The sequence below is a fragment of the Peromyscus californicus genome, unplaced genomic scaffold, assembly GCF_007827085.1.
Source record: "Peromyscus californicus insignis strain IS unplaced genomic scaffold, ASM782708v3 Scaffold_24__1_contigs__length_46423439, whole genome shotgun sequence".
Classification (NCBI taxonomy): domain Eukaryota; kingdom Metazoa; phylum Chordata; class Mammalia; order Rodentia; family Cricetidae; genus Peromyscus; species Peromyscus californicus.
The window spans coordinates 39,644,111-39,668,798 of record NW_026294535.1 but is presented as its reverse complement, the minus strand read 5'-3'; the positions used below and the strand labels follow the sequence as shown (position 1 = coordinate 39,668,798).

At 35.8% G+C, this 24,688-nt stretch overlaps 1 protein-coding gene across 3 annotated transcripts in view; it reads left to right on the top strand.

Moving 5' to 3' along the window:
- Window positions 1-24,688, top strand: part of Usp15 (ubiquitin specific peptidase 15) — a 105,161-nt gene that overhangs the window by 43,656 nt on the left and 36,817 nt on the right. For 2 of the 3 annotated variants that reach the window (XM_052753493.1, XM_052753495.1), the window contains 2 exons: window positions 9,060-9,146; window positions 16,094-16,238. In XM_052753493.1, the coding sequence (XP_052609453.1) occupies window positions 9,060-9,146; window positions 16,094-16,238 (232 nt within the window). The remainder of the gene's footprint in view (window positions 1-9,059; window positions 9,147-16,093; window positions 16,239-24,688) is intronic. The other variant, XM_052753494.1, reaches the window with a different exon arrangement.

Here is a 24,688-nt window from a genome sequence, read left to right as displayed (position 1 = left end):
GAGTGAGTTTAAAGGAAAATAGAGCGGTATATGTGAAGGCTTGAATGGGGGGAAATAGAAGGGGAAAATGTTGTAATTACATGATACATGATAATCTCAAAAAAAAAAAATCTACATCAACAAACTGCTGAAAACTGTGGAAACTGAGCAGATTGGCAATAGACCTTTTCTGTGCCTAGGGGTCAGTGATCTTTTCTTAGTAGGATAACTGATAGAGAGCTTCAGTTTTGTGGATCAGGTGATCTGCAGCTGTGCTAATGTGGCATGCAAGCAGCAGCCTTAACATTGTTAGCACAGAGGTATAATTATATTGCAGTAAAGTTTTTTTTATAGAAAGCCAAAAGCTTATATTTATTTTAGGAGCTATACATCTGTGGGCTCTGGTATATACTAATACTAAACTGTAGAAAATAAAACAGCATAAATGTAAGTAAGGCTGCCTAAATTTGTTTAGTAGATAACTGAGAATTAGTACAATGCTAAGTAAAAGACTTAATGTCACACTAGCCAGAACAAAACAGAAGGCAATGGCCTGTGACAAATGAGTGAGGTGAGAAAGACATGTTTAACTCAGGATGTGTGGTACATGGTAGTGTGTTACCTCCTGGCAGTTAGGTTGTTTGAACATCTGATATTGTTCTTTCTGGAAAATAATCTGCAATATAATAATATAATATAATGGATTTAGATGAATGCATTTATTAGACCTGTAGCAGGCAAGAGTAAAAGAATAGCAGGTAAGTAACATCATCCAGTTGGACATAATGACATCCAGCAGAAATGAGTAGGGCAACCAGTTGTTCTGAAACAGTCTACTGGAGTTCGCTATAGAGAGGTTTTCAGACAGGGTTGAGCATCTCTGTGGATGAGCTTACCGGTTCTCATTCCTGCCATAGGCATCTTTATGCCAGAGGCTGCAATTGTAACCCCTGTTGGAAATGTTTTCCTTTCAGTTATTTTCAGAAGTGCAATGTTTTTACTACCCTTAGCTGTTTGCCTTTCTCCTTTTTTGGTGACAGAGGCAGAGGGCCAGCCTGACCCATGACAGGGTGTTTTAGAGATGCTTGAACAAACATGCCTATCTAAGACAGGGGGGTCTCCTTACTTCCAAAGACTGCTTTCAACAAACTCGTATAACTGTGTACGAGTTTAGTTTATAATACAGATGAGCAGTCGGGTTTGGTTTGCTTTGATTTGGTTTACAGTCTGGGGTTCTTGTAGGGGTGGCTTAGGGTTTTCTTGGTCTGGTAAAACACCATGACCAAAAGCAACTTGAGGAGGAACTCAAAAAGAACCAGGAGGCAAGAACTGGAACAGAAGCCATGGAGAGATGCTGTTCACTGACATGCCCGGCAAGGCTTACTCAGCCTTCTCTCTTATGCTGTCTGTGACCACCTGCTCAGGGGTGGCTTTGTCCCCAGTAAACAGGGCCTGCCCACATCGGTCATGAATGCAATACAGGTTTGCCTGTAGGCCAGTTTTCCCAGGCCCATTTTGATCATATGGAAACCATTAACATTTATGTTAAACCATAAATTTTAGGGGCCACTTAAAGAAATGTTAATTAAATACTATAAATATTAAGGAATAAATTTAATTTTACTTAAAACATTTAAATATATTTTAATTTAGGAAAGCAACCTAAAATCTGTTAGAAATCTGAAAATCTAAGAACCACTCAAAAGCTATTCAATTAAATTTTCCTGCTAAATACCAACATATAATTTGATGTTTTAGCTTATACACACACAATATATATATTTAAAACGTTCTATGCTTATTAGTTGCTTTAGAAGTTGCATGTATAATCCAGTTTTGAGTATCCAGTTTCTTACACTTCACAAAACAGTCGTTTCCAGTTTTACCTGTAAAGGTTTTCGTCTCTAAATTTGATATTGTTACTTTTCTCTGCTTTGCAAAGACAAGAGCATTAGTGATCCTAAATGATTGGAAATGCATGGATAGCCAAGTCTATGTTACCTTAAAATAAGAAATGTTAAAGTATAATAACTGTGGAATCCTGGGGGTTCCTAAAAAGAAAACTACATCAATAAGTTAACTCTTACTTAACAACAACAACAACAACAACAAAAATACAATGGAAGTTAATTCTTTATTCCTGAGCTGTGGCTCTGGGTTGTGAGCTCACTAGTTTCTGACTATATTGCTCTATTGTACTTTTTTTCTCTGTTGTTTCATTTAGGTGTAATAATTTAAAGCATTTTTAAATAATTGCAGTTACATAACAAGAAAACTAAATTGGTTTTCTGGAATACTAAAAATTGCCTTTTGTGAAGATAATATTAGAATTTCATTCATTCATTTTCATTGTTACTAAATAATGCTAATAAAAGGACATGTGAGAAGATCCTTGGTGTAAAGAGGTTGAAAGCCGTTGATGGTTCTATGTTTCTATGGACAAGTAGAAAGTAAACACCAGAGGAATTTATCATCAACTGGTTAAAGCATGTGTGAATGAAAGATAAACAATGCCAGTAATTCTTTCATGTTGTGACTGATTTGCCTGCATGTTCATGTATGCATCACGAGTGTGCCTGGTACCTGTAGAGGACAAAAGAAAGCATTAGATCCCCTTGGAACGAAAGTTATGCATGGTTGAGAACCCTTGTGTAGATGTTAGGAACTGAGCCAAGGTCCTGCAAGACTAACAAGTGTTTTTAAGCTGAGCCATCATTCCATGCCAATAATTCTTACTCTTGCATTGTTTCCTGCGCTGTGTGATGCTCTTATTAACAGACTTCTAAATTAACAACTAAAACTATAAAGCATAAACTTAATCACATAATAAACTTACTACAACCAGTGTTGTAGTATTTTTACAGAATTCTGCAAGGAAAGAAAAATACAATCGCCTATCACTTTTTTGGGAGGATATATATTAAGCTTGTAGGTGACTGATAATTGTTTCTGTTTTTTCTATACCAGCTGTCTTCTGTGAACATTTTTAGAGAATAAACACCATGATAGAGCCAAAAGAGTAAATAGATAAAGAATTAGGGCATAGACTTAACTGGGGCAAAATTAAGGACCTATTAGGAAACTAATCACACAATAATGTACCCATTTTATTTTAGCAATTAAATTGTACTGGGATCTCTACATTTGTTACATTTTCCTTATTCACATAGTTCTTACAAAGAAGCAGCTATGGAATGGCTTTTGCTCAGACTTCTAATATGTAAGATGAGGGAACAACCAAACCAAAAATGTGTTGGAAATAACTTACAAAAGAAGCCAGAGTTTGAGCATGATAAGAACTGTGGATTTGGATAATAAATTATCTTTAACTCTTTTGAGTACCTACTACCCCTTCTTGGCTAGTAGGAGGCACACAGCAAAAATGTTTCTGAATAGAAGTAATCACAAAGTAAAAACATTTAATATTTGAAGAGATTCAAGTTTTCCTTTAAGAACTTGTTTTAGAAAAATTGGTAGAAATATAGAGAGTTTATGATTGGTGTTATTTTTTGTTTGGCTAACTTTGTCATTAGATTTCATAAAGTTAGGATGACTGTTTTACTTTGACAAAGTTAGCTACATTTTAGCTGTTGAACATTGTGGTGTTAGATTTTAATGTATGTTAAATATTTAGTTAATTCAACAAGAACAAGTTGATAAGTTATATTTTCCTCCTGAAGAAGGTCAACTTTGTACTGAACTATACACATTTAATTGAAATATCACATTGGACATAAAATTCAGACTCTACAAACATTGGAGTGTTGAATAAGGTTTATTCAAACCACTGAAGCTAAATTGACATCTTACCTATCTGATTTTTCAAAGAGAAGAATACACTGCCTTATATTATACCTAGTCTACACTGACCAGAATTAGTTTACCGCTAGGGAAATGGTTTGATCTCTAGTCAGTCGATATGTAGTGTTCCAAACATTTCCTTTCTCTTCTGTAGAAAGCCACTAGAAAAGGAAGAGTGTAATTTTCAAATTAGATCGTAAGTGAGAGCTAAGTGTCACTGGTCACCTTCAATAAACCAGTTGACTTATAAATAATGTGGCATTAACTCTAAATCTCAGCTAGAATGAGCTATGTGAAATATGGTTCAGAAGTTTAGTCAGAAAACATGAACTGTATTCATTTATCAGTAATTCTTTATCTGTTGTCTACATGCATCACTCTTGCTCTAATTTCCTTGGTATTTAAGGAAAACATTTACCTATGTTTTTGTATCAATGCATCCTAGACTTTTCTTTGCTTTTTCTTTTATTAATTCCTTTTTCCTATGCATATAGTAGGTACTAATTTATTTGTTTCCCTTCTAATGTCATTTTCTCATGAACATAAGAAAATCCACCACATTAGAGAATAAACCATTGATTTCCTCCAATGCTTCTTTGAGTTTTTTCTTTTTTGGTTTTCTTGTTTTGGTGTACTACCATCACCCCTGCCAGCATTCTAGACAGGTAGCTTTTTCCAAAACTGTCCTTAGTACCATTCCCAATTTAATAAAGTCCTAATTTCTCTGGGGAGAATCATTCACTTGTAATGTATGAGATTCTTCCTGGCTTCACTGAGTCTATGCAGCAGCTATGCTATGTCTTAAATATATTAATAATCCTTAGAATATAAAGATCTTCTTTCATCCATAATAGGCACCCAAAGTCAGGAAACAGTTCACAGATGCTGTATTAATATCAGCTTTCTCTTAATGCAAGCCAGTGTTAATAAACATCTGTATTAAGACTTCTCATTTCATCGAAATTCCTGTTCTTCCTGAATATCATACATGACACCACATCAGGTTGAACCGGATATTTGTTCTCTATTTTGCATACTTAAATATATGCATTTCTTGTATTGGTTTACCGGGTTCCATTCCAGGCTCCCAGTTCCTCAGTCACTTTTCTCCTCTAACCTGCACATCTCGCAGGTACCCCCTGTGAAACGGTGTTTCCTAAGCAGTGCTATTAGTCTTTGAAGACTATCCTGTTAGTCTTCAAAGTTTCCAGCCACCCCCTTTGAGGCAGGGTTTCTCCGTGTGGCCCTGGCTGTCCTGGAACTCACTCTGTAGACCAGGCTGGCCTCAAACTCACAGAGATCCACCTGCCTCTGCCTCTCAGGTACTGGGATTAAAGGCGTGCACCACCACCGCTTGGTTCAAAGAACTTCTTTTTATGTGGGTTTTATCAGTTTATTGTAATACATTAAAATGTAAAATATTTGTGAGTAACTATTTAACAATTACATTTTAACATCAGTAACATTTTTATAAAGTTAACTATTTTTAAAATGAAGGTCTTTACAAAGTAGCATTAAAATACTTTTGCTAGGCAAACAAAAGAAAAACACACATAAAACCACAAAACATTTAAAATAGAAACAATAATATACAAGCAAAAGATCAATAAGACAAAAAAAAGCCAAAACAAAGCCAAATGAGGCCAAAAAAAAAAAAAAGTCTACAAAAGTATCATTATGTTTATTTTCTGTTGGCCATCTACTGCTGGGCATGGCACCTAACCTGAAGTGTGCTTAATGTACTCAGACTACCTGGTTACGTGGTGACAGCTACTGTCAGACTTCTGCATGTAGTTCACTATGATGGACTGGATGAAGTGCATGGGAGAATTCAGCTTTGAATAGGCATGTAGTTGAAGGAACTTCACATGAATCAAAACTTGACACGGGGTATAAGTTTCAAAAGATTGATTGCAAAATGGAGATCTGAAGAATATCAATGACTTGTAGCCTTACACTAAAATCTATATTTAACTGTGCATAATGGTCAATTGAAAAATATTCACTGAGTTATGCAGACCTTCAGAACACTGATACGTTTCATAATGTAACTTTCTTATAAACTCACATTTTAAAAAATCATTTTTTTTGAGAAAAGTCTGAACTTAACATTGTGGTTGGAAAGTCAGCGTTCACAGAGATTTTACTTGGAAGTTCAGATTTTGTCACCATTGGTAATATTTTCACTTGTCAGACTTCTACCTGTTTTTAAGAAAATGTCTCCTAGGTCTTCACAGCTGAAGGCCTTAAATTATATACAAGCAAAAGATCAACAAGTCATTCAGTTCTTTACACACAAACTAGAGAGAGTGATGCTGAGTGACAAGTTACACTTGCAGTTCAGATTAGCGTTCACATTAGCTTTTTGGCTTCTGAGTGGAGTGTGTCGTCTGCTGCATGCGGCCTTCTGGTTGGCCAGGCAGTATGTATAAGAAGCAGAGTGTGCTGCAGACATAGTGACAGCTGGGAGTGCTCATGTTCTCCTCCATACCCGAGCTGGGTTCCCAGCTCCTCCCTCTTCAGTCCTCCTCAGCTTCTTGTAACTCCAGTGTCAAGGGATCTGACATGCTTGGCTTCCGCTTCCTTCCACGGCACCTGCAGTCTCGTGCACATACCTATACACACATTCACATACCTAGACATCATTAAAAATAAATTTTGAAGGGTTTTTAAGAGTCAAGGTTTAATACAATTTTGATTTGCTTTGTCGAGATGATGTTCTTAGGTGAAATTGTTTTTCTCTCTTAGATTGTAGTAGTGTTCTTTGATCTATGTACATGTGCCAGTAGTTTGACCTAACCTTGACTTTGAATATCCAGAAAAAGCTACCAAGTGACATTTTAATACTGTCTCAGTATTAAGAAAATAATTTTAACCTCACAGATGCCATGAAAGGGTCTCTGTCCTTGGTTCCCTGTATCCGTGGACAATATTTTTTGACCTGCTTCTTAAATACAGACATGTTCACTCCGCTTTCTTAGTTTTCACCCTTTATTGAATCCCCCCTTTGTCAGCTTGATAGTTTCGTAATCTATGTTCTGTTCATTACTGTATTTCTCTCCCCCAGTAAGTAGTCTTACTGGTATATAAATCTGATTGTGTCGATGGTCCTTATTAAAATCTGTAATATGTTCCATCAGTTGGGTGAAATTCTGATTCCTTCACAGGACACAAAAGGCTGTTTATTATCATACATATCTGACTGCAGTCTCTTCTTACCACTGTATACCTCCTATTTCAGCCAGGGTCAATTGACTGTTAATTCTCCAAACACAATTGTTTCTATAGTCCCACACATTTGCATATACTGTTCTTTGTACCTTAAATATTCGTAACTCCTACGTATACTTCTTACTGCATATCATTTTTTAAGCTACTTCCTGTCCCACTTAGAGAGTTCTGTATTAGAAGTTGTTAAAGCACTTAGTACTGATGTCATTCTTCCCCTCTAGACTGCAGACCTGCTTGAGATCAAGAACTGTATCTTTTTATAATCTCAGACGCCCTAAAAATGAAGCATATAAGAATTGTTTAATTCATGTTGAGTGGTTGAGTGAACTTCATAGAAATTACTATGAAAATGCAAATTAACTCTATGATATTTTTTCCTTTTTTAATATAACCTATAAGTTCAATTACTCCTCAATAGTAAAAGCTCTAGACAGTTAGGAAATGCATGTGTAAACATATGTCTCTGCTTGATTAAATGAAGTATATTTTTATTTCCATACTTTAACTGAAAATAAAGTAGAAGGGATTTCTGGAAAATTGTGCTGAATCAAGTTTTGAAAAATTAATATATTCAGTTCATTGCTGCAACTCAAATTCTAACCCTATTAGATTTTTCCCCTACTTAAAAATTCTTATAGTGGCCAGTATAGTGGTATGTACTGTACCTTCAACTCAGAACTTGAGAGGCAGAGACAGGTGGATCTCTGAGCTTGAGGGCAGCCTAGTAGAGGCTCTGTATTGAGACTCTATCTCAAAAACAAACAAACTTTAATTATCAAAAGGCAAAAGAGTTCTTTTAATTAATGTTTGAAAAGTACTAGGTAAAATATTAGCAGCATTCAAGCTTTAAAGTGTGTCCTTGACTGTATGTGCTCTTAAAACTTAGCTGATTGTATTTCTATTTTAGCTTAGTACAATACAATCCTGGGACATACTTTCCTGTGCAGAGGCTCCTGTTGGGAAGGTATCTGACTTCAGGAGCGCATCAATATGCAGTTTTCAGTAGTAAAAAGAACCTTTTTCACAAAGAAAGGCAGTTCTTACTAGGATTTTTTTTAACGTTTGAACTTCAGAAGTCTAATTTTTCTTATATTTAAGAAATTTTATTGTCCAGCACTTATTTCATGTGTGTGTATAAAGATTAAATGCAGATTACTTGAAGTAAGTTTTGTGGATTACACTGTCCTGCCTGTTGACCGAGTCTCTGTTCGTTTAGCACCCAAGTGGAGGAGATTAGTTTTTAAAAGCCCATGCATCACTTTGGGCCTCGTTTAGTGTACTGTGACTGAGTTGGCACAGCACAGCTTTCCCAGCCCCCAGCTAGATAGTCCATAGGAAATGTAATGCTTACAGAACTCAAGAAAATTGAATCTTTGAGACGCCTTTATGTACTTTATTTCTTTGTAATAGATTTATTGATTTTTCTGTCCGCCTTTAACATTTACTATCTAAAAGCCAGTCATGGTAGAAATTTCCCCGCCCTGAAAGATTCTGAATTAATGAAGTGTGTATCATATAGTCATATATATGGTCTTCAGGTTTTTTCAGAGACACTTTTGGCCCAATACTGTATTTTGGGATTATGTGTGGACTTTTCTTTTGTTCTTCTTTCCCCACTGACTTCAAGATTAATGAATGGTTAACGTCCTCTGAGCCCTGTGTCAGTACTGTGTGTAACTGCAGTGTCCTGGTGCCTACTAAGGAAGTGAAGGAGCCTCACTCCGCTAAAAGTACAGAAAATGATTGTAAGATACTAGTAATTGTTACCCTGAGAAGTGACTACTATATTGAGTTAGTGGATTTATAAGAATAATAGCAAGTTTTATAATTTCATAAATATTGTTTGAAAAAGTTCCCTTGTGTACTATTGTACTTCAAAGGAAAAATATATTGAAAATTAAAAACAAAATATATATAATTATTTTGACCATAAAACCTGTTTTCCAGCATTCATTTATTACAAACATTGTCATCTGTTTCTTTTCTTTATTTCATAATTTTGTAATTCTTCATTTTTTATCTAATTTGACATTTTCATATTTTTAAAGGTCCCCAGGTGCATCCAATTTTTCAGCTTTACCAAAGATCTCTCCTTCATCTCTATCAAATAATTATAACAACATCAACAGCAGAAAGTAAGCACTGCATCTTAAACTCTCTCTCTGACTGGTTGGCCCTGTTAAGGTTGCAAATTTAGGGTAAAAGTCTTCATGAATCAAAATGTGCTTTCTCTTAAATCACTGGTCAGTTCTTCCAAGAATCACTTCACTAGAAATAAAACACATTTTAAAAACTACTTGATTTAATACAGGATAGTATATGAGTTGGCTGAAAAATAGAGCTTTCAGAATTTTATATTCTAAAATTTAGATTCTAATTATTGAGATTTTCATAGGACTTTGTTACAACTCAAGTTGATAGGACGAATATAAATCTCATGTGTCACCTTGGTCTGATAGTCACCCATATAAATCACCCACCCATGTGTCAGTGATTCTTAGCTGGAGAACAGAGCCTACAGAAAAAGCAGTTTTTCTTAATAGTTTCTTTTCTCCACAATACATGATATTTAAAATTATGTAGTTTGTGAAAATATGTGCTTAACTGCTTTTTTAAGAAGCTGAAAGTCAACTGGGCCCTTCCTATAACATCTGACTCTGGCTGTGCTGCCTGGACAATCACACTCCTGTGGAGTCCACTCACCCTTCCACCTGCAGTGGGCTTCAGGGGGAAATCAGGTCACCAGGCTTATCTGCCAAGCATTTTCCCTGCTGAACTATCTCACTAGCAAAACATGCCATTTTTATCTTAGTGAAAAAGTAAAAAGAAAACCATTTTCATTGTAATTTGCTCAATCAGTGTATGAGAACTTTTATCCAAATAGATTATCCATCTTTATTAATGGGTATGATATGCACCTTGTGGTTATGTGTTACTTTCACAGTTCAGATGGCTTACACATTAGTGCACTTCACAAATGGCATCTAATTTATCAATTCATAAATTTGAAAACACTAAAGGTGTTTTTTAAATAATCATAAATCATAATTACGTTTATGAGTAATTACATTTATGAGTTTAATTTCCTTGTTAAAATCCTCATGTTTTGTAGGAACTTGGTAAAGTGACCCTGACACATCTAGATTTTAAGTGATGATAATAGCTAAGACTATTTTAAAGGGGAAAAATAATGAGAAAGGTTAGTTCAGTAACACTACAAAAATAGAAAATGTAAACAGCACAATTTCATCCAAGAGTACACATGCAGTCAGACAACCCAGAACGTCTTTATATGTAAAAGAATTTGATGTCATCACAAAACATTCTAAGCAATGAAAAATGTTTCAGTTATTCAAGAAATGCCATCCGAAAGATATTCTAGCTTTCTAGAACCTTCAATCCAAGATTATTGTCAAGCATTTAAAAGAAGGTAAAGAAATTAAGAAAAATAAAAACACTTTAAAAAAAAAAAGATCGATATCAAATTCATAAAGGTTAGAGATTTCCTGAAACAGAAAACTAAATAATATAACTGGGTAATAAAAGGAATTGAGTATAAATATTTTACATGTCAAGCTCCCCACTAATTAGTTTTGTAAGTTACAACCATAAAAAATTAAACTATATCTATTCGTGTAAGGCTTTCTTCTGAGTAGCTGTAATAGTGACACATTTCTTTAGTAATAAGTTTCCCTATTCAGATTAAGCAAGCTTAAAACATATCTTCATGTCATAATTCATAAGAATTATATATACTATATGTTAGTATTACACTGTAGTATAATAAGTAAAGCATGAAGGTGTGACTATCCAGATGTTATATTGCTTTCTCTTCCACATAAAAATACTACCAGCAGGAAGGGCTTCTCAAGAAAGAAATATTTTATAACCCAGTTTGTATTTTACATGTATTTTCATTTATCAAAATTACTTTTTGTAGGGGATAAAATTTTATGTTTGTACCAGTTGCATGCAGATGGCTCCCACATCTACTATAAAACTTATGCCCTTATATTCATTTTTAAAGCAGTTTTAACATGTCTAACGAGTATTGACTATAGACTGTATTTTGACTGGAGTCATTGTGTTGGTATATGTGGTTTCTTGTTTCTCTGTTTTTGTCTTATTTTCTTCCTTCATATTTAAAAAAAAAAAAAAAAAAGGGCTGGAGAGGTGGCTCAGAGGTTAAGAGCACCGACTGCTCTTCCAGAGGTCCTGAGTTCAATTCCCAGCACCCACATGGTGGCTCACAACATCTGTAATGAGATCTGGCGCCCTCTTCTGGCCTGCAGGGACACATGCAGGCAGAACACTGTATACATAATAAATAAATAAATTTAAAAAAAAAAAAAAAAAAAAAAAAGCCGGGCGGTGGTGGCGCACGCCTTTAATCCCAGCACTCGGGAGGCAGAGCCAGGCGGATCTCTGTGAGTTTGAGGCCAGCCTGGACTACCAAGTGAGTTCCAGGAAAGGCGCAAAGCTACACAGAGAAACCCTGTCTCGAAAAACCAAAAAAAAAAAAAAAAAAAAAAAAAGATCATAGTGTGCTCTAGTCTCAACCACTGAAAAGAGAAACTCCTGAGGGAAACTGGAGATTATTTTAGGGACTTATGGTAGGAACTCCCTCCTGAGGAACTGCTGTGAGCATTTGTGAGCTTGAAAGTAAGTCCTATGTATGTATGGCTTCCCTTTCTGAGTAATGAACAGAAGTAATTTAGGAAGCTTTGTTTTGTTTTAATTTTAAAAACTTGAATTAATACATTTAAGTAATTATTTGACATAAGGTTTGTTTCTTCAGTTTCCTTGACTTGTGGAAATCAATAGTAGGCAAAGACTAGAGGGAAATAGTGTAGTTTCACTACACGTCGGTCAACAAGATAGAGACCTCTCTAGGGAATGGAGTATCAAACTTCATGTATGTGGATGTGGTCTACAGAATTAAATAGTATATTAAAATTTGTGATTATACTGCAGACTTAATTATATATTAAGAACAGAAGATACACAGGATTATATGAAACATATTTACAAGTCCAAGACTAAAATTATTATAAACTGATACTTCACTAAGAGGTAAAGTTTCATTTCCAGAGATAACAGTTTTATTATAACTGTGATAAAGTACACTCACAATTTAAGTTTAATAAAATGTTTTTATTTAAAAAACTGTGAAGTCTGTTTTTAGAATACAGTTCATTTACCCTGTACAGTAATGTTACTTCTTAGGTCATAAAATATTTTTGCCTCAATTACAATTAATGAACATTTTTTAAATATGCTAATTTTTTAACTGTTAATGGTTTCATTGCCTTTATTTTTCTGCTTTATTGTATTTGATGATATTACTAACATTGCTATTAAAGCTATTTTAATGATCTAGGTTTTAACATTCCTTATCAAAATAGGTGTTTTGTTAATTTGTCTGTTTCTTTTGAAATTAAAATGATACCTTGTATGAGATTAAGTCATAGCAATAACCATAGACATTGTGATCTAGAATTTACCATCTGTTTTTGCTGAATGACCAAGGTGAACACGTTTTTGTTAACTGTGAAGTGAGCATGATTACATACATGTTTATGATGTCAGACACCAATACTAATTGAAAAGTCAATCGGAAAGTTAAAAAGTCAGATGTACAAAACTTTCCGTTTTCACATATCGCTATTAAAGAGGATTTACAATACAGTATTGACTCAGTACAGTATTAAAATTCCTACTAATGCTTCTGTAAACTTAATCTTTCAAAATAGTATTTAAAGATGATGACTACCTTCCAATCGTTAGCAAAAAAGAGAAGCAGAAGCTTCCATGGGGCCTAGGAAAGCTTTTCAAGTTTGCAAGTATTCTGTCGGGTATGCAGACGGCTGCTAGCTTCTGTACTGACCAGGACAAGTCTTCTGTGCAGTTAAAATGCATAACATGGATCAGCATTGTGCATGTAGACTGTCTTAGTCTTTGGGTAAGCATTATACTGATCCTGCATTTAAACCAAAGTATAGACACCTCTGAAGAGATTCAGGTTTTTTAAAACAACTAGAAAACTGCTTTGCATATAAGGTTTTCCCATTTCAGAGTAAGTAAAGAGTCTAGTGCATTCTGAAACAATCTGTTTTAACTTTAGCATAAGACCTTGGTTTCATTCATGTTTGTCCTAATGAATTAAAAACATTCCAGCATCTATTTATGTTACATGTAAGGAAAGACAGCTGAATATAGACTTCAGGGATAAGCATGTAAATGTGCTTTAATTGGTGTGTGTGTGTGTGTGTGTGTGTGTGTGTGTGTGTGTGTGTGTATACATGCACGCACATGAGCACTCATGAGTATGTAGTAAGGGTACTTTGATCTTTTGCTCTGGCTACTTAAATTTCACAGCCAGGGTGTATCTGTTTTTTCTACTCTATCATATGTAGAAATGTCTAAGAAATAAACATTTTTTAAAACTGTATAGGAGATCTTGATTTTAATTACATTCTGAGTGATGATACATTAAATTCCTAACAGATACTTGGTAAGTTTTTTACTTACTAGGACTATAAAACAAAAGAAAATATAAGTTAGATGGCTAGTAATTTAAAAAAGAAACTTGAATTCTGTTTATCTATTTGTAATTAAATTCAAAGCAAAAACCATAAGTCCAGTGTTTGTGAGTTTTATTTCATCAAGGTTCTATTTCTCTGGGCCTTGATATTTTCATTTAATCTTAGAGTGGATTCTTTTTGGAAAGCCAGGGAGTTGATATTTTTGTTGTTGCTAAGAGGGGGGCGTATTTTTTTTTTTTTTAAGCACTAAAAATAGTCATAGTCTGATCAAACACACTTAGGAGAAATCTAAAGACGAGTTTTATGGGATTGTATTAGAGTGGAAGAGAAAACAAGAGGGTAACCAAGCTGAAAGTCTCAGCTTCAGCTATGGGGATGGAACTGGGTAAGGGGAGAAGTGTGCTTGTCTGAGTTAGAGGTAAGTCTGCAAATGAGCTGTAAGAGGTATGGAGTCCTTCTGGAAAAAATGAGCTTCCCTGACTGCTGGCGCAAATGTGCTTAGGAGTTAGGATAGTATCAAAAGAGAGAGAGAGAATATGACAGGTCGGAGAGTGGACAGGCTTGGCAGTGACGATCTATAAGCAGCTGCATCAAAGCAGGTCCTCTGGTGTCCATAGGACTGTCTGATTAGAGAAGAGAATCATGTCAACATGTCTTCAGACACAATAGCTTTCCTGAGGCATGGCCTTCCTCTTGAAGTGGTAGGAAGGGGCAGTGACTTTTGTAATCCTGTAACCTTCATTAGGCAATGGCTTTCACCCTTCCATTACATGCTGGCCTGTAACACAGTTCCTCATGTTGTACTGACCCCCCAACCCTAAAATTATTTTCATTGCTATTTCATACCTGTAATTTTGCTACTGTTATGAATCGTAATGTAAATGTTTTTTGGAAATAGAGGTTTGTCAAAGGGATCATGACCCACAGGTTGAGAACCACTGTTTAGAATGTTGTCTCCACTCAGGGCCAGAGATAAAACTCAGATCACATTCTGTTGACCAAATTCACTAACAACGTCGATTTCAAAATAAGTAAAGAAAAAGATTTTAAATAAAAATAGCTGTACTTTACAAGGCAGAAGGAACTTTCCTATAATGTGTGCCTCAACCAAGCTCTGAGTAGTGTTTCTAAACCTAAAGACAAGAACTGGGGTATTTTCCCTTCTTAAAAATTAGTGTATTAACCATGAAAGTGCTGCAAAAGCTGACCGTGAGTGAAAGGATCTGCCCTTGATGACCTCTGGGCCTCTTGATGTCTGAGGCTCCCTAACAGTTGTGTCTACTCTTGGGCTGTTTCATGTCTCCTGTTGTCTGTTTGGTGTGGTGTGCATATGTTTATAAAAAACCTTTGTAGACGAAGCAGTGCTGTAGTTCACGTAAACCATTCTAATCTAGCGGGAGTGTAATGTATAGAATAACAAAATGGAATATTTGAAATTATGAGGAAATTAAATATCAGGAATCAATTATAGCCAGTCTTTATTATTTGAGTTACTGATTTATTGTGTTTATTTGTAAAACTACATTTTATTTTATACCATCATTTACTTTTATCCCATGACCTTGATTTGCATCCAGGTTCATCCTAATGAGCAAAAAGGACTGAAAATATGATTTTTTGAACTGTTTCCAAAGTACTCATAAGTATTCTTATAAAATAGCTACCCTATAAAAATTAAGAATTCATCTTTCTCATAAACTTACATAAAAATAACAGATTTAACTTATTGACTTCTTAATTCTAAAATTATTCTGATTTCCTAACTTATAGAGGTTTTTTTTTAACATTTATTATACTGGTCAATTTTTTTTGTTTGTTTGTTTTGTTTATAAAGTTAAAGTGCAGTATTGCAGCAGCTAGAAGAAAAAAGGCAAGTAGTAATGCTTGGATCTCCTAGCACATGCTCCTTTCTGATTCCTGATGAGAGACCGTTCTCTGCATTTCAGTACTAGATTTTGCTAGTCTAGCTTAGAAGCTATAAACAGAATCTTGAGCGCATCTCAACAGTGATGTCACAGTGGCCTTGGGCCTCGCAGTGTTCATCTGTAACTAAAGCCCAACTCTTCTGGGTCCTGAAGTTCTCACTCTTACCATAGAAGGCTAACTTAAAGAGACATTAATGAGATGATTTATTGCTGCGGGTGGTGTTTAAAATCTGAATGTTTTCATTTTGATGGAGCAATGCAGAGTGGAGCAAGCCACGACACTGCTCCCGTTAATCCAGGGTAGACCTACAGGGCAGTGGGTTTTAGTGAGTGATGTGGCTCCTGATATGACGCTGCTCCCGTTAATCCAGGGTAGAACGCCAGGATAGTGGGTTTTAGTGAGTGATGTGGCTCCTGATATGGTGCTTTGTTGCTTGGATAAAGAATGCCTTAATTATTAAAGAGGTTACTTTGAAAGTGGTATCTCAAAATGTACCGGTTGAGTGTTCAGTAAAATATACTTAATGATTAACCACATATTTCATGCATATGCTTAAAGTACTCTTTATTGTGATGCAGTTGGCTACATTTTTATAATTTTTTTTCTTCCAGTGTGAAAAACTCAAATTACTGTCTCCCATCATATACTGCTTATAAGAACTATGATTATTCAGAACCTGGAAGAAACAATGAACAGCCAGGCCTCTGTGGCTTAAGTAACTTGGGAAATACGTGTTTCATGAACTCAGCTATTCAGGTAGGTCTTTCCTAACAGAATGAAACTCGTGTTTCATGGGATTCATTACTACAAAAAGCGTAGAGTTGTTCTGTCTTTATTGTTTTCATAGGTAAGAATATTACATGTTTTGACAAGTTGTAATTCATGAGCTATTTAAGCATGCACTTGTGGCTCATGCTGCTGGTGGTAGGATGGTACCCTGCCTCCCAGTTAGGTAGCGTGGTTCATTGCTGTAGTCAGACTAAATGGTACTTCATGCAAGACATAGAATCCAAGCAGGAAATTCAAATTCCCAAAGTAGAAACAGATAGTGGCATCTCCCCTTTGTTCAGTAGAGGTCTGTTGCTTTAAAGGATAAATTCTTAAAACTTTAATGAAGGCTTGACATTTAAAAGTAGAGAAACTCATTCTTCCTTTCCCATACACGTTTTAACTCCTTTCTCGTCAAGAGCTTTTGGCTTGGGTGTACGAGAAAGAGATGATTACTGCCTCCTTGTCCGTTTCTTTCCATGGAAGTTTCCTTTTCTTTCTCTTACGTTCTGTTCATTCTTCATATTTGTTAAATATGTCTTTAATCTGAAGTAATGAAGTATATATTGAAGTAACTATCATATATATAAATTAGAGCAGGTTACTTCATTCCTTTTTTTGTTTATTTGGTTGGTTGGTTGGTTGGTTTTTTTGAGGCAGGGTTTCACTGTGTAGCCATGGGTGTCCTGGAACTCACTCTGTAGACTAAGCTGTCCCCGAACCCATAGAGGACCACTTGCCTCTGCCTCCCTAGTGCTGGAGTTAAAGGCATGCACCATCACCTGCTGGCACTTAATCCTCTTTTTATAAATAAAATTTCTGTGTTTTAAAAGCCCGAAGAGTGGGAAGACTATTCTTGATATTTTAACCTAATGACATTTTGTATTTTCTGTGAATTATTAATTTTGAATCTATTATTTTTTGTTCCTATTTTAAAGTTCAATCTCCTCTACACAGGAGGTAACCTCCAAAGATAAGTACAAAGTATGGACTGGTGAAAATACAAGTCTTTGAGAGGAAATGACGACACTTTGCCATCTAGTATTTTAAGTGTCTATAAAGTACCTTATCGTTGATCCAAATGAATCATAACATAACTTAACCTTTCTTTTTGTAGCTTCTTGGCCAGTTAAGTTCAGCTGAACTCTCTAGACCAGGGATCAGGGAACATCGTCAATGGCTGACTTAGTGGAGCCATTGGAGAAACTGCCTGCCTGTCCGTCAAGCAGAGCTGACTTCAGGCTTAGGAAACTCTTCCCGAGTCCTGTGTGTGCGTGCTGGGCTGATAGGCAAGCAAGCCATTGCACCTGCAAACTAAGTCTGAGGCTGGCTGCCTTGGTCAGCCAGGGCTGGGGTCGGTTCATCTGATAGCAGTTAATGGGTAAACCCGACTGTTTCTCTTCACATCGTTCAGTCTGACCATGATGATGATAGTTTGTAATCTTTCAGTAGTGATCATGAAGATCTTCAGTGATAATTTCAGCAACAACTGTGTGAATAGTGGATATTATTTCATACTTGTATCATATTTTAATTGAAAACTATACTTTCTCCAAAACAAAGCTCTCTAAAATAAGCTAGAAAGGAGGGGGGGAATCACGTTATTTTCTTTATTCTCATGAGTATTGGTGTTTTGCCTGCTTGTATGTCTGTATCATGTGCCTGCCTGGTGCCCACTAGAAAAAGACATCAGATCCCCTAGGACTGGAAGAGCAGCCAGTGCTTTTCACTGAACCATGGCTCCAGCCCCAATTACTGTATTTTATTTTTTAAGATGAAGGCAGAATCTCGAAGGTAGGCCTTCGGTTTGTCCTTTTCAGAGTTCCTCAGTGTTTTGTTTTGTTTTGTTTCATTGTAAAATTGAAGCCCACTCATGAGCTTCCAAACATTTTAACATTCCTACTAATGATGAATTTTAATGTAATGTCTTCTAGTAATTCAATAATCTTAAAAAAAAAAGTGAGTGGTCATTTCATTATATAAAATGGTATAACTATTAATATCCTACAGAAGTGTGTGAAAGTTACACTTCATTATGAGACTGGGTTATCTTTAGCAGGGCACACTTGATCACCAATGCCAAACAACAGTCTACTCCAAATTACTAAGTTCAGTGACTCGGGCCCTTCTCCAAAACCTGGAAAGCCAAGCTGTTAGCCACTTTGCACAGGGCATTCCCTCTAGACACTGAATAGGAGTGTTTTCACCTTGTCCTCTCTTTGCAGTGGAACAAAGGAGAAGTCTGCTCTTTTAGAGACTTCTAAAGGTGAGGAAGGAGAACCTGGGGTCCCAGACAAGTGATTTTAGGAAGCACTGGATTTGCAGTATAGTTGTGAGAATTTAATATTTACAACTCGAGAAAAAATGGTTCTCTAACAGGGTGTCCCACAGCGTGTGGCTTTACTAACGGTTTCTTGTTGTGAAAACATGGCTTCACCTCAGCTGAGGAAAAAGAGTGTAACTGTCTGTTCTTCACTCTTTCTGTTAATGGAAAACTTCTCTAGAATCAGTGTTTTTTTTTTTTAACTGATACAGACTTAAATGATTTGTCTATTCTTAACTCATGTCATAATATGACAATGATACATGGTTATAGATCATAGAGACATTATTTTAAGAAATCACAAATTACTGCATCAGATTCTAAAATACAGAGTTTGTGCATTACACCAGCTAACATGATCGACACTGATTTCCAAATCTAGTCAGTCCTCTGTACCCGTGGGAATGCAGTGTAACAGCTAACCAGCCTTTGCATTGTATTGCTGATTATAAGTAATAAGAATGGAAAATTACAACGTATACAGGAGAATGCATAGTTACGTGAAAAATACCATTTTATATAAAAGATTGGAGCATCCACAGGTTTTGGTATCCATGGATATTTAAGAACTGGTGTGTACTTATTGAGTGATACCATAATGGTTACATCTCTATTAACAGCAGTTTATCAGCATAATTAGGCTGAAGTATCTTGATTTTTTTAATTACTTTAATGTAGGAAAACTTTGCCTCTAAATTTTTTCACATTAATTGTGTGTGTGCATGTGTGAAAATGAGAGAATGTCAGAGTCACTTCTCTCCTTCAACCATATGGATTCCAGGGATCAAACCAAAGTCGTCAGGCTTGGCGGCAGGTACTTTCACTTGCTCAGCCATCTCATCAGCCCCCATTCTGTTATCTATATTGGGAACTAGAGAATTTGTACCTCTAAAAATCAAATGAACAAAAACTGGTTCCAACCTTTCCTCTGTTAATAGAACTCATTTGCTTAATTATAGAAATGTCATTTAAGCTAAATACTTTTACCAAACACATTCCAACATCAACACAGTTTTCAGGAAGATTTAACTTTCAGGCTTAGATCCTCTTTCTTGCTCTGTAGACCAGACTGGCCTCAAAATCACAGAGGTCGCCTGGCTCTGCCTCCCAAGTGCTGGGATTAAAAGTGTGTGCTACCACTGTCCAGCTCTCTTTTCTTCTAAAATAAATTATAGTTACATCATTTCTCCCCTTTCTTCCTCCGAGTTCCTCCCATGATGCAACCCCCATTCCCTCTGAAATTATAGCCTGTGTCTCTGTTACTGTTAGTGAATTGTGTGTGTATATAAGCAGGTATGTACATACAATCTGCTCAGTCCATCCAGTCTTACTTGTTTGTGTAGATTTCAAGGCCAACCAATTGGGAGCTCATCCTTGAATAAGAAGGCTATTTTCCCACTTTCCTCATTCCTTAGTTGCTTATAACTCTTTATCTAGGAGTGGGGTCCCATGAAATTTCCCCCTGCCATGCTAGGGTGTCTATTGGTCATTGTTCAAATCATATTTAAGCAGCTGTGTTGTTGAGGTGTCATGGATAAAGCTTCCCTGTCATTTCTGGGAGACATGATCTCAGCAGATTCCAAGGTTCTCTGCTCTCAGAATCTTCCTGCCCCCTCTTCCACACAGCCCTGTGTTCTCATTGCATGTTGGTATTCTCAAATAATCACTATAAAATGTAGTAGATTTAGATTGGTAAATTCTCGAAGGATGAAAACCACACTAAGTCCATCGTACTTTGTCTTTTGCCAATTTCTTTTAACTGGATGCATTTAAATTACAATTCAGGCTATGCTTGTTGGCAGTTTTTTTCTTTTAATCACCTGCCTCTCTCCCTCTCCCCTCTCTGTTCTTGAGACCATCTTTCTTTTTTGTTTATAACAAGAAATATCTTGTGATTGTGCTTTTTACACATAATCAGCTGAGTTCAGTATTCTTTATGTATGTAGAAACCATTTACTAAATAATATGAATCACTTTTTTACAGTGACTTATAAACTAAGTTTGAAGTAGGGAAAAAGGTTAATGAATTGACTACTAGACCCACTGTTCAGTGAATAATATCTACAAATAAATTACTAGCTCTTAAATAAACTTATAGTGAGACATTAACAGAGATTGAGTTGTATCTTCAAATAGTAGGAACAAGTATTGTCTGTGTGCTCCAAGTTATTTTTCATACGATTTCATATTCTTCGCTTCCTCTCCGTAGGAGTCAGTCAGTTAGACTAAGAATCTCTGTTTGACTACTAAGGAAATAGAGACAAGGAAGTTTACATGGCTGAGATACATAAATAAGTGAGTTGAACTGAGTTGTTAGTCAGAATATTCTGAATAGCCTGTTTTGTTTTGATTTGATTTGTTTTCCAAAAGTGTGCTATAATCAGAAACTGGAGAAATGCCTAAGCAGTTAAGTACACTTACTACTCCTTCAAAAGAGCTAGGTTTGGTTCCCAGGACCCAAATGGAGACTCATAGTCATCCTTATTTTAGGGAACCCAGCACCCACTTCTCTCCTCCATGGGCACAAGGCTCACACAGTGCACATGTATACTTGCAAGCAAAATACTCTTGCACATAAAATAAAAAATAACTTTTAAAATTATACTAATGAGTTAACAGGAAATTTTGTTAGCACCTTTCATTCTGTTGTGTCAACTGATACATAACAATGAAGTATAAAGTTCAGTGGCATTAAAGGTATTCACGTGATTGTATAACCATTGCAAATATATCTGTGACACATGAAAGTTCTGTAAAATGCACAATAATTCCATAATATAGCACTCTTATTAAGTCATTAGAGCAGTTTCCTTAAAAGTTACATCTGTACATAATCATTTGATCATAAGCATGGTCAAAATACTTCACACGCTCCCTTGGAATTTTATTCTTCTCATATCATTGATATTTTTATCCCATTGATGACAAAATTAACATTTCAGATTTACATAATTGCATATATGAAATCATAGTACTCATTAGGTTCTTAAAATAGTCTGAATATGACTGTATATGTTTGTCAAATATATAATTAAAATCAATTTTTGGTATAATTTTTCAAAAACCAAAGTTATTCTGACCATTATCTTCCAAAATTATATGTTACCAAACTCAGTAATTATTTCATACTCAATAATTATTTCAGGTAAGCTACATCTGTGATGTCATTTATTAATTTACTCTACAGAAGTCCTGTTGAGTATGTTTTACTCTGATAGGTACTAATTATACTATGACAAACAAAACAGTTTTATTCTGTCAGGTTTATAGTCTAGTAGGGGAGATCAGTATTAAAGTCTATCATAAATTATAATAAGCATCATGAGGAGGAAAAATGGATAGCTCTTAATTTATCCTGAGTGTCATGCTACTCAGGCGAATATTCATGTTTGAGCTATAACCAAAAAAATCATAGTTAGATGGAATAAAACCATGTGTAAAGTCCCTAAAATGCACCATGTTTAGGAACCAAGGGAGTGCTGTGGAATAATAAGTGAAGGATGTGGCGAGGACAAAAATATATTTAAAAAAAAATAAAAATGTCATAGCCAGATCAAGGAGAATTCACCTGTGAATGTGTTCCAGGCTTCCAAGTCTCTTTCTCTTAGCTGTTTTCTTTGTTTCTACCCTCAGTCCTGCCTATGAGGTATAGAGTTCCTTTCCACACCTAACAAAACTCTTTCCCATCTCATTGACCTTTGACACTGCCTTTTCAGTTGGCTAAGCACTGGGCACAGGGAAGGTGGTTCCTTGAGTAAAGTGCCTGCCATGCAAGCTGGAGGACTGGAGTTTGACTTTCCCAGCACCCAAGTAAAATGCCAGGCATGTAATCCAGTGCTGGGAAGCAGGGAGAAGAGGATCCCAGGGGTGGTTTGGCCAAATCAGTGAGCTCCAAGTTCAGTGAGCATCTGTCTCGAATGATAAGGTAGAAAGCAACTGGGGAAGACATCCAATGTTGACCTGGGGCCTCCACACATACACACACACTCACACAACATAGTTCCTCCTTAAAATCATATGAAGTCCTATGTAATCTAGGCCTGATGTCAGCATTATATCCCACCATTTCTCCTCAAGTTTACTTTGTCTGTAATGATTCACTGTACCAAAACTAGTTCTGCTTCTGTGTCTGATCATCTTCCTCTTAAGTGTCTGCATCTCTGCCCTCTGACTACTAAGTCTCTAACAGCCAGAAAGAAGACCTTTCCCGAGTACCCTGTAGAAAGTAGTAGCTGCTTTCCTCACCTTCTGATATAGCTCATGAGCAGCTGGTATGCTGCTGTTTGTATCTGAGGGGGTTTGTTAGCTGTCTCTGCCTATTCCTGTCTCACACACCCATACACATGAACAAAGAACAGTTTTATGATTGCAGTCACTGTTAGGTACCGCTCTGTCCCTATACCTGGAATAGCATCTCACATATAGAAAACACTACAATTAAGGAAAGATAAAAGGAGTCCTAAGTGTCTCTAGTTCCTGTCTTGTATGTTATAGTAACGAATATTAACATTGACAGAATCATAGATGTGGAAAAGAGATGAATAAATGTAGGACTACATTTGCATGAGGAGAAGATTATGAATTAATTCTAGGTATGTTTGTTTCATGCTTTATGAAGCATACAGGTAAATGGCCTTAACTAGCCAAATATTCTTGTTTGAGAGTATAGGTCAGAAGCCTAAAATGGAAGAAGGAAATACAGTGCAGACGGTATTTAAATCCTGGAGGCTGGTGCATCGAAAGAGTACATCTTCAAAAGTCCTCCAGGGTTTTTATAGAGGAAAGACACTTAGGTTTGGGAGGAGAAAAAAAGAGCTGTGGATGCAAATATTTTCTAGGTTTTGTAATGAATTCTTTTATCTCCAAAATGCAGCATTACGTCATTCTCAGAGGATTAGAAGGGTGTGACTGGGGGCTTATTCGGGATCAGGCAGCACTAATTTAGAGTAACATTAATTTGTTCACTTGAGTTTTTTCCATGCAGTGTTTACTTATATGGTACATGAAACAAATTCACTGAATTCATCTAGAGAAAAATGAGCAAAGTTCAACTGAGAAAAATAAAGTGTTTTACTAGTTACTTTATCTGCTTGAACAAATATCCATTAAGTATCTATTCCAGACATGATGATACAGTTTAAAAAGACAATGCCTGTCTCTGGAATCTCATGGTCTATTGAATATAATAGACTTAGGAATACCAAAGATTTATCAGAATACATGATCTATATAATGTTTTGAGTACAAAGAAAAGAAAGCCATCAGAAAATAAGTGGGACTTTACTAAGAAATAGCTATTTTATTTATTTATTTATTTATTTATTTATTTATTTTGCTGCCTTGGGTGCTGGAGGTCGAATTCAGTGCCGTGCACATGGTAGGCCAGTGCTCTACCACACTCTAGCAGATGTCACCTTTTGAATTAGCTTTTACTTTTATTTGTAGGGAACATTACTATTCATCGTATTTCAGGTTGCCCATATCAGAAAATTACCAGAGTTACAAACATTATACCTCATGTCTTACCCTCTTTTTTTTTCTCCATAGAAATCTCTGTATCAGAAATCTACTTAACCACAGCAAAAAAGCACATCATTCATACACTCAATAAGTGCATATTAGAACCCACTTCATGCTACTGATACTTTCTCACATGTTGAAATGCTCTTTAAAAAAAATCACATAAAATATGTAGTGTAATATACAATGGTTATTTAAAGTACCTCAGTTATATACCCGATTTTATGTATACTTGATTTGATTGCCTCCGTTATACTGACATTGATATAATAGAAGGGAATAATTGCTAAGAGCTTTCCTAAATACTATATATTTTGTTAGGAGAATTATGTCAGTATTTGTTTTTCAAAGAAAACATTATTACTTCATAGGAAAAGCCTTCTGAGAGAAATAAAATGTAATTCCAGATTCCTTTTATACTTACAGTGTTATCACTGACTGCCATACTAAAAACAGTAGTACACATGTTGTCAGGATTATACCGCCGTCTTCCTGGAGTCCACATCCTTCCCAGACTCTGTCTCCGTTGTCCTGTACTTTAACTTCCTGCTGTCACTGTCTTTTCAGCTTATATACAGGTCTTTCAAGTGTCCTA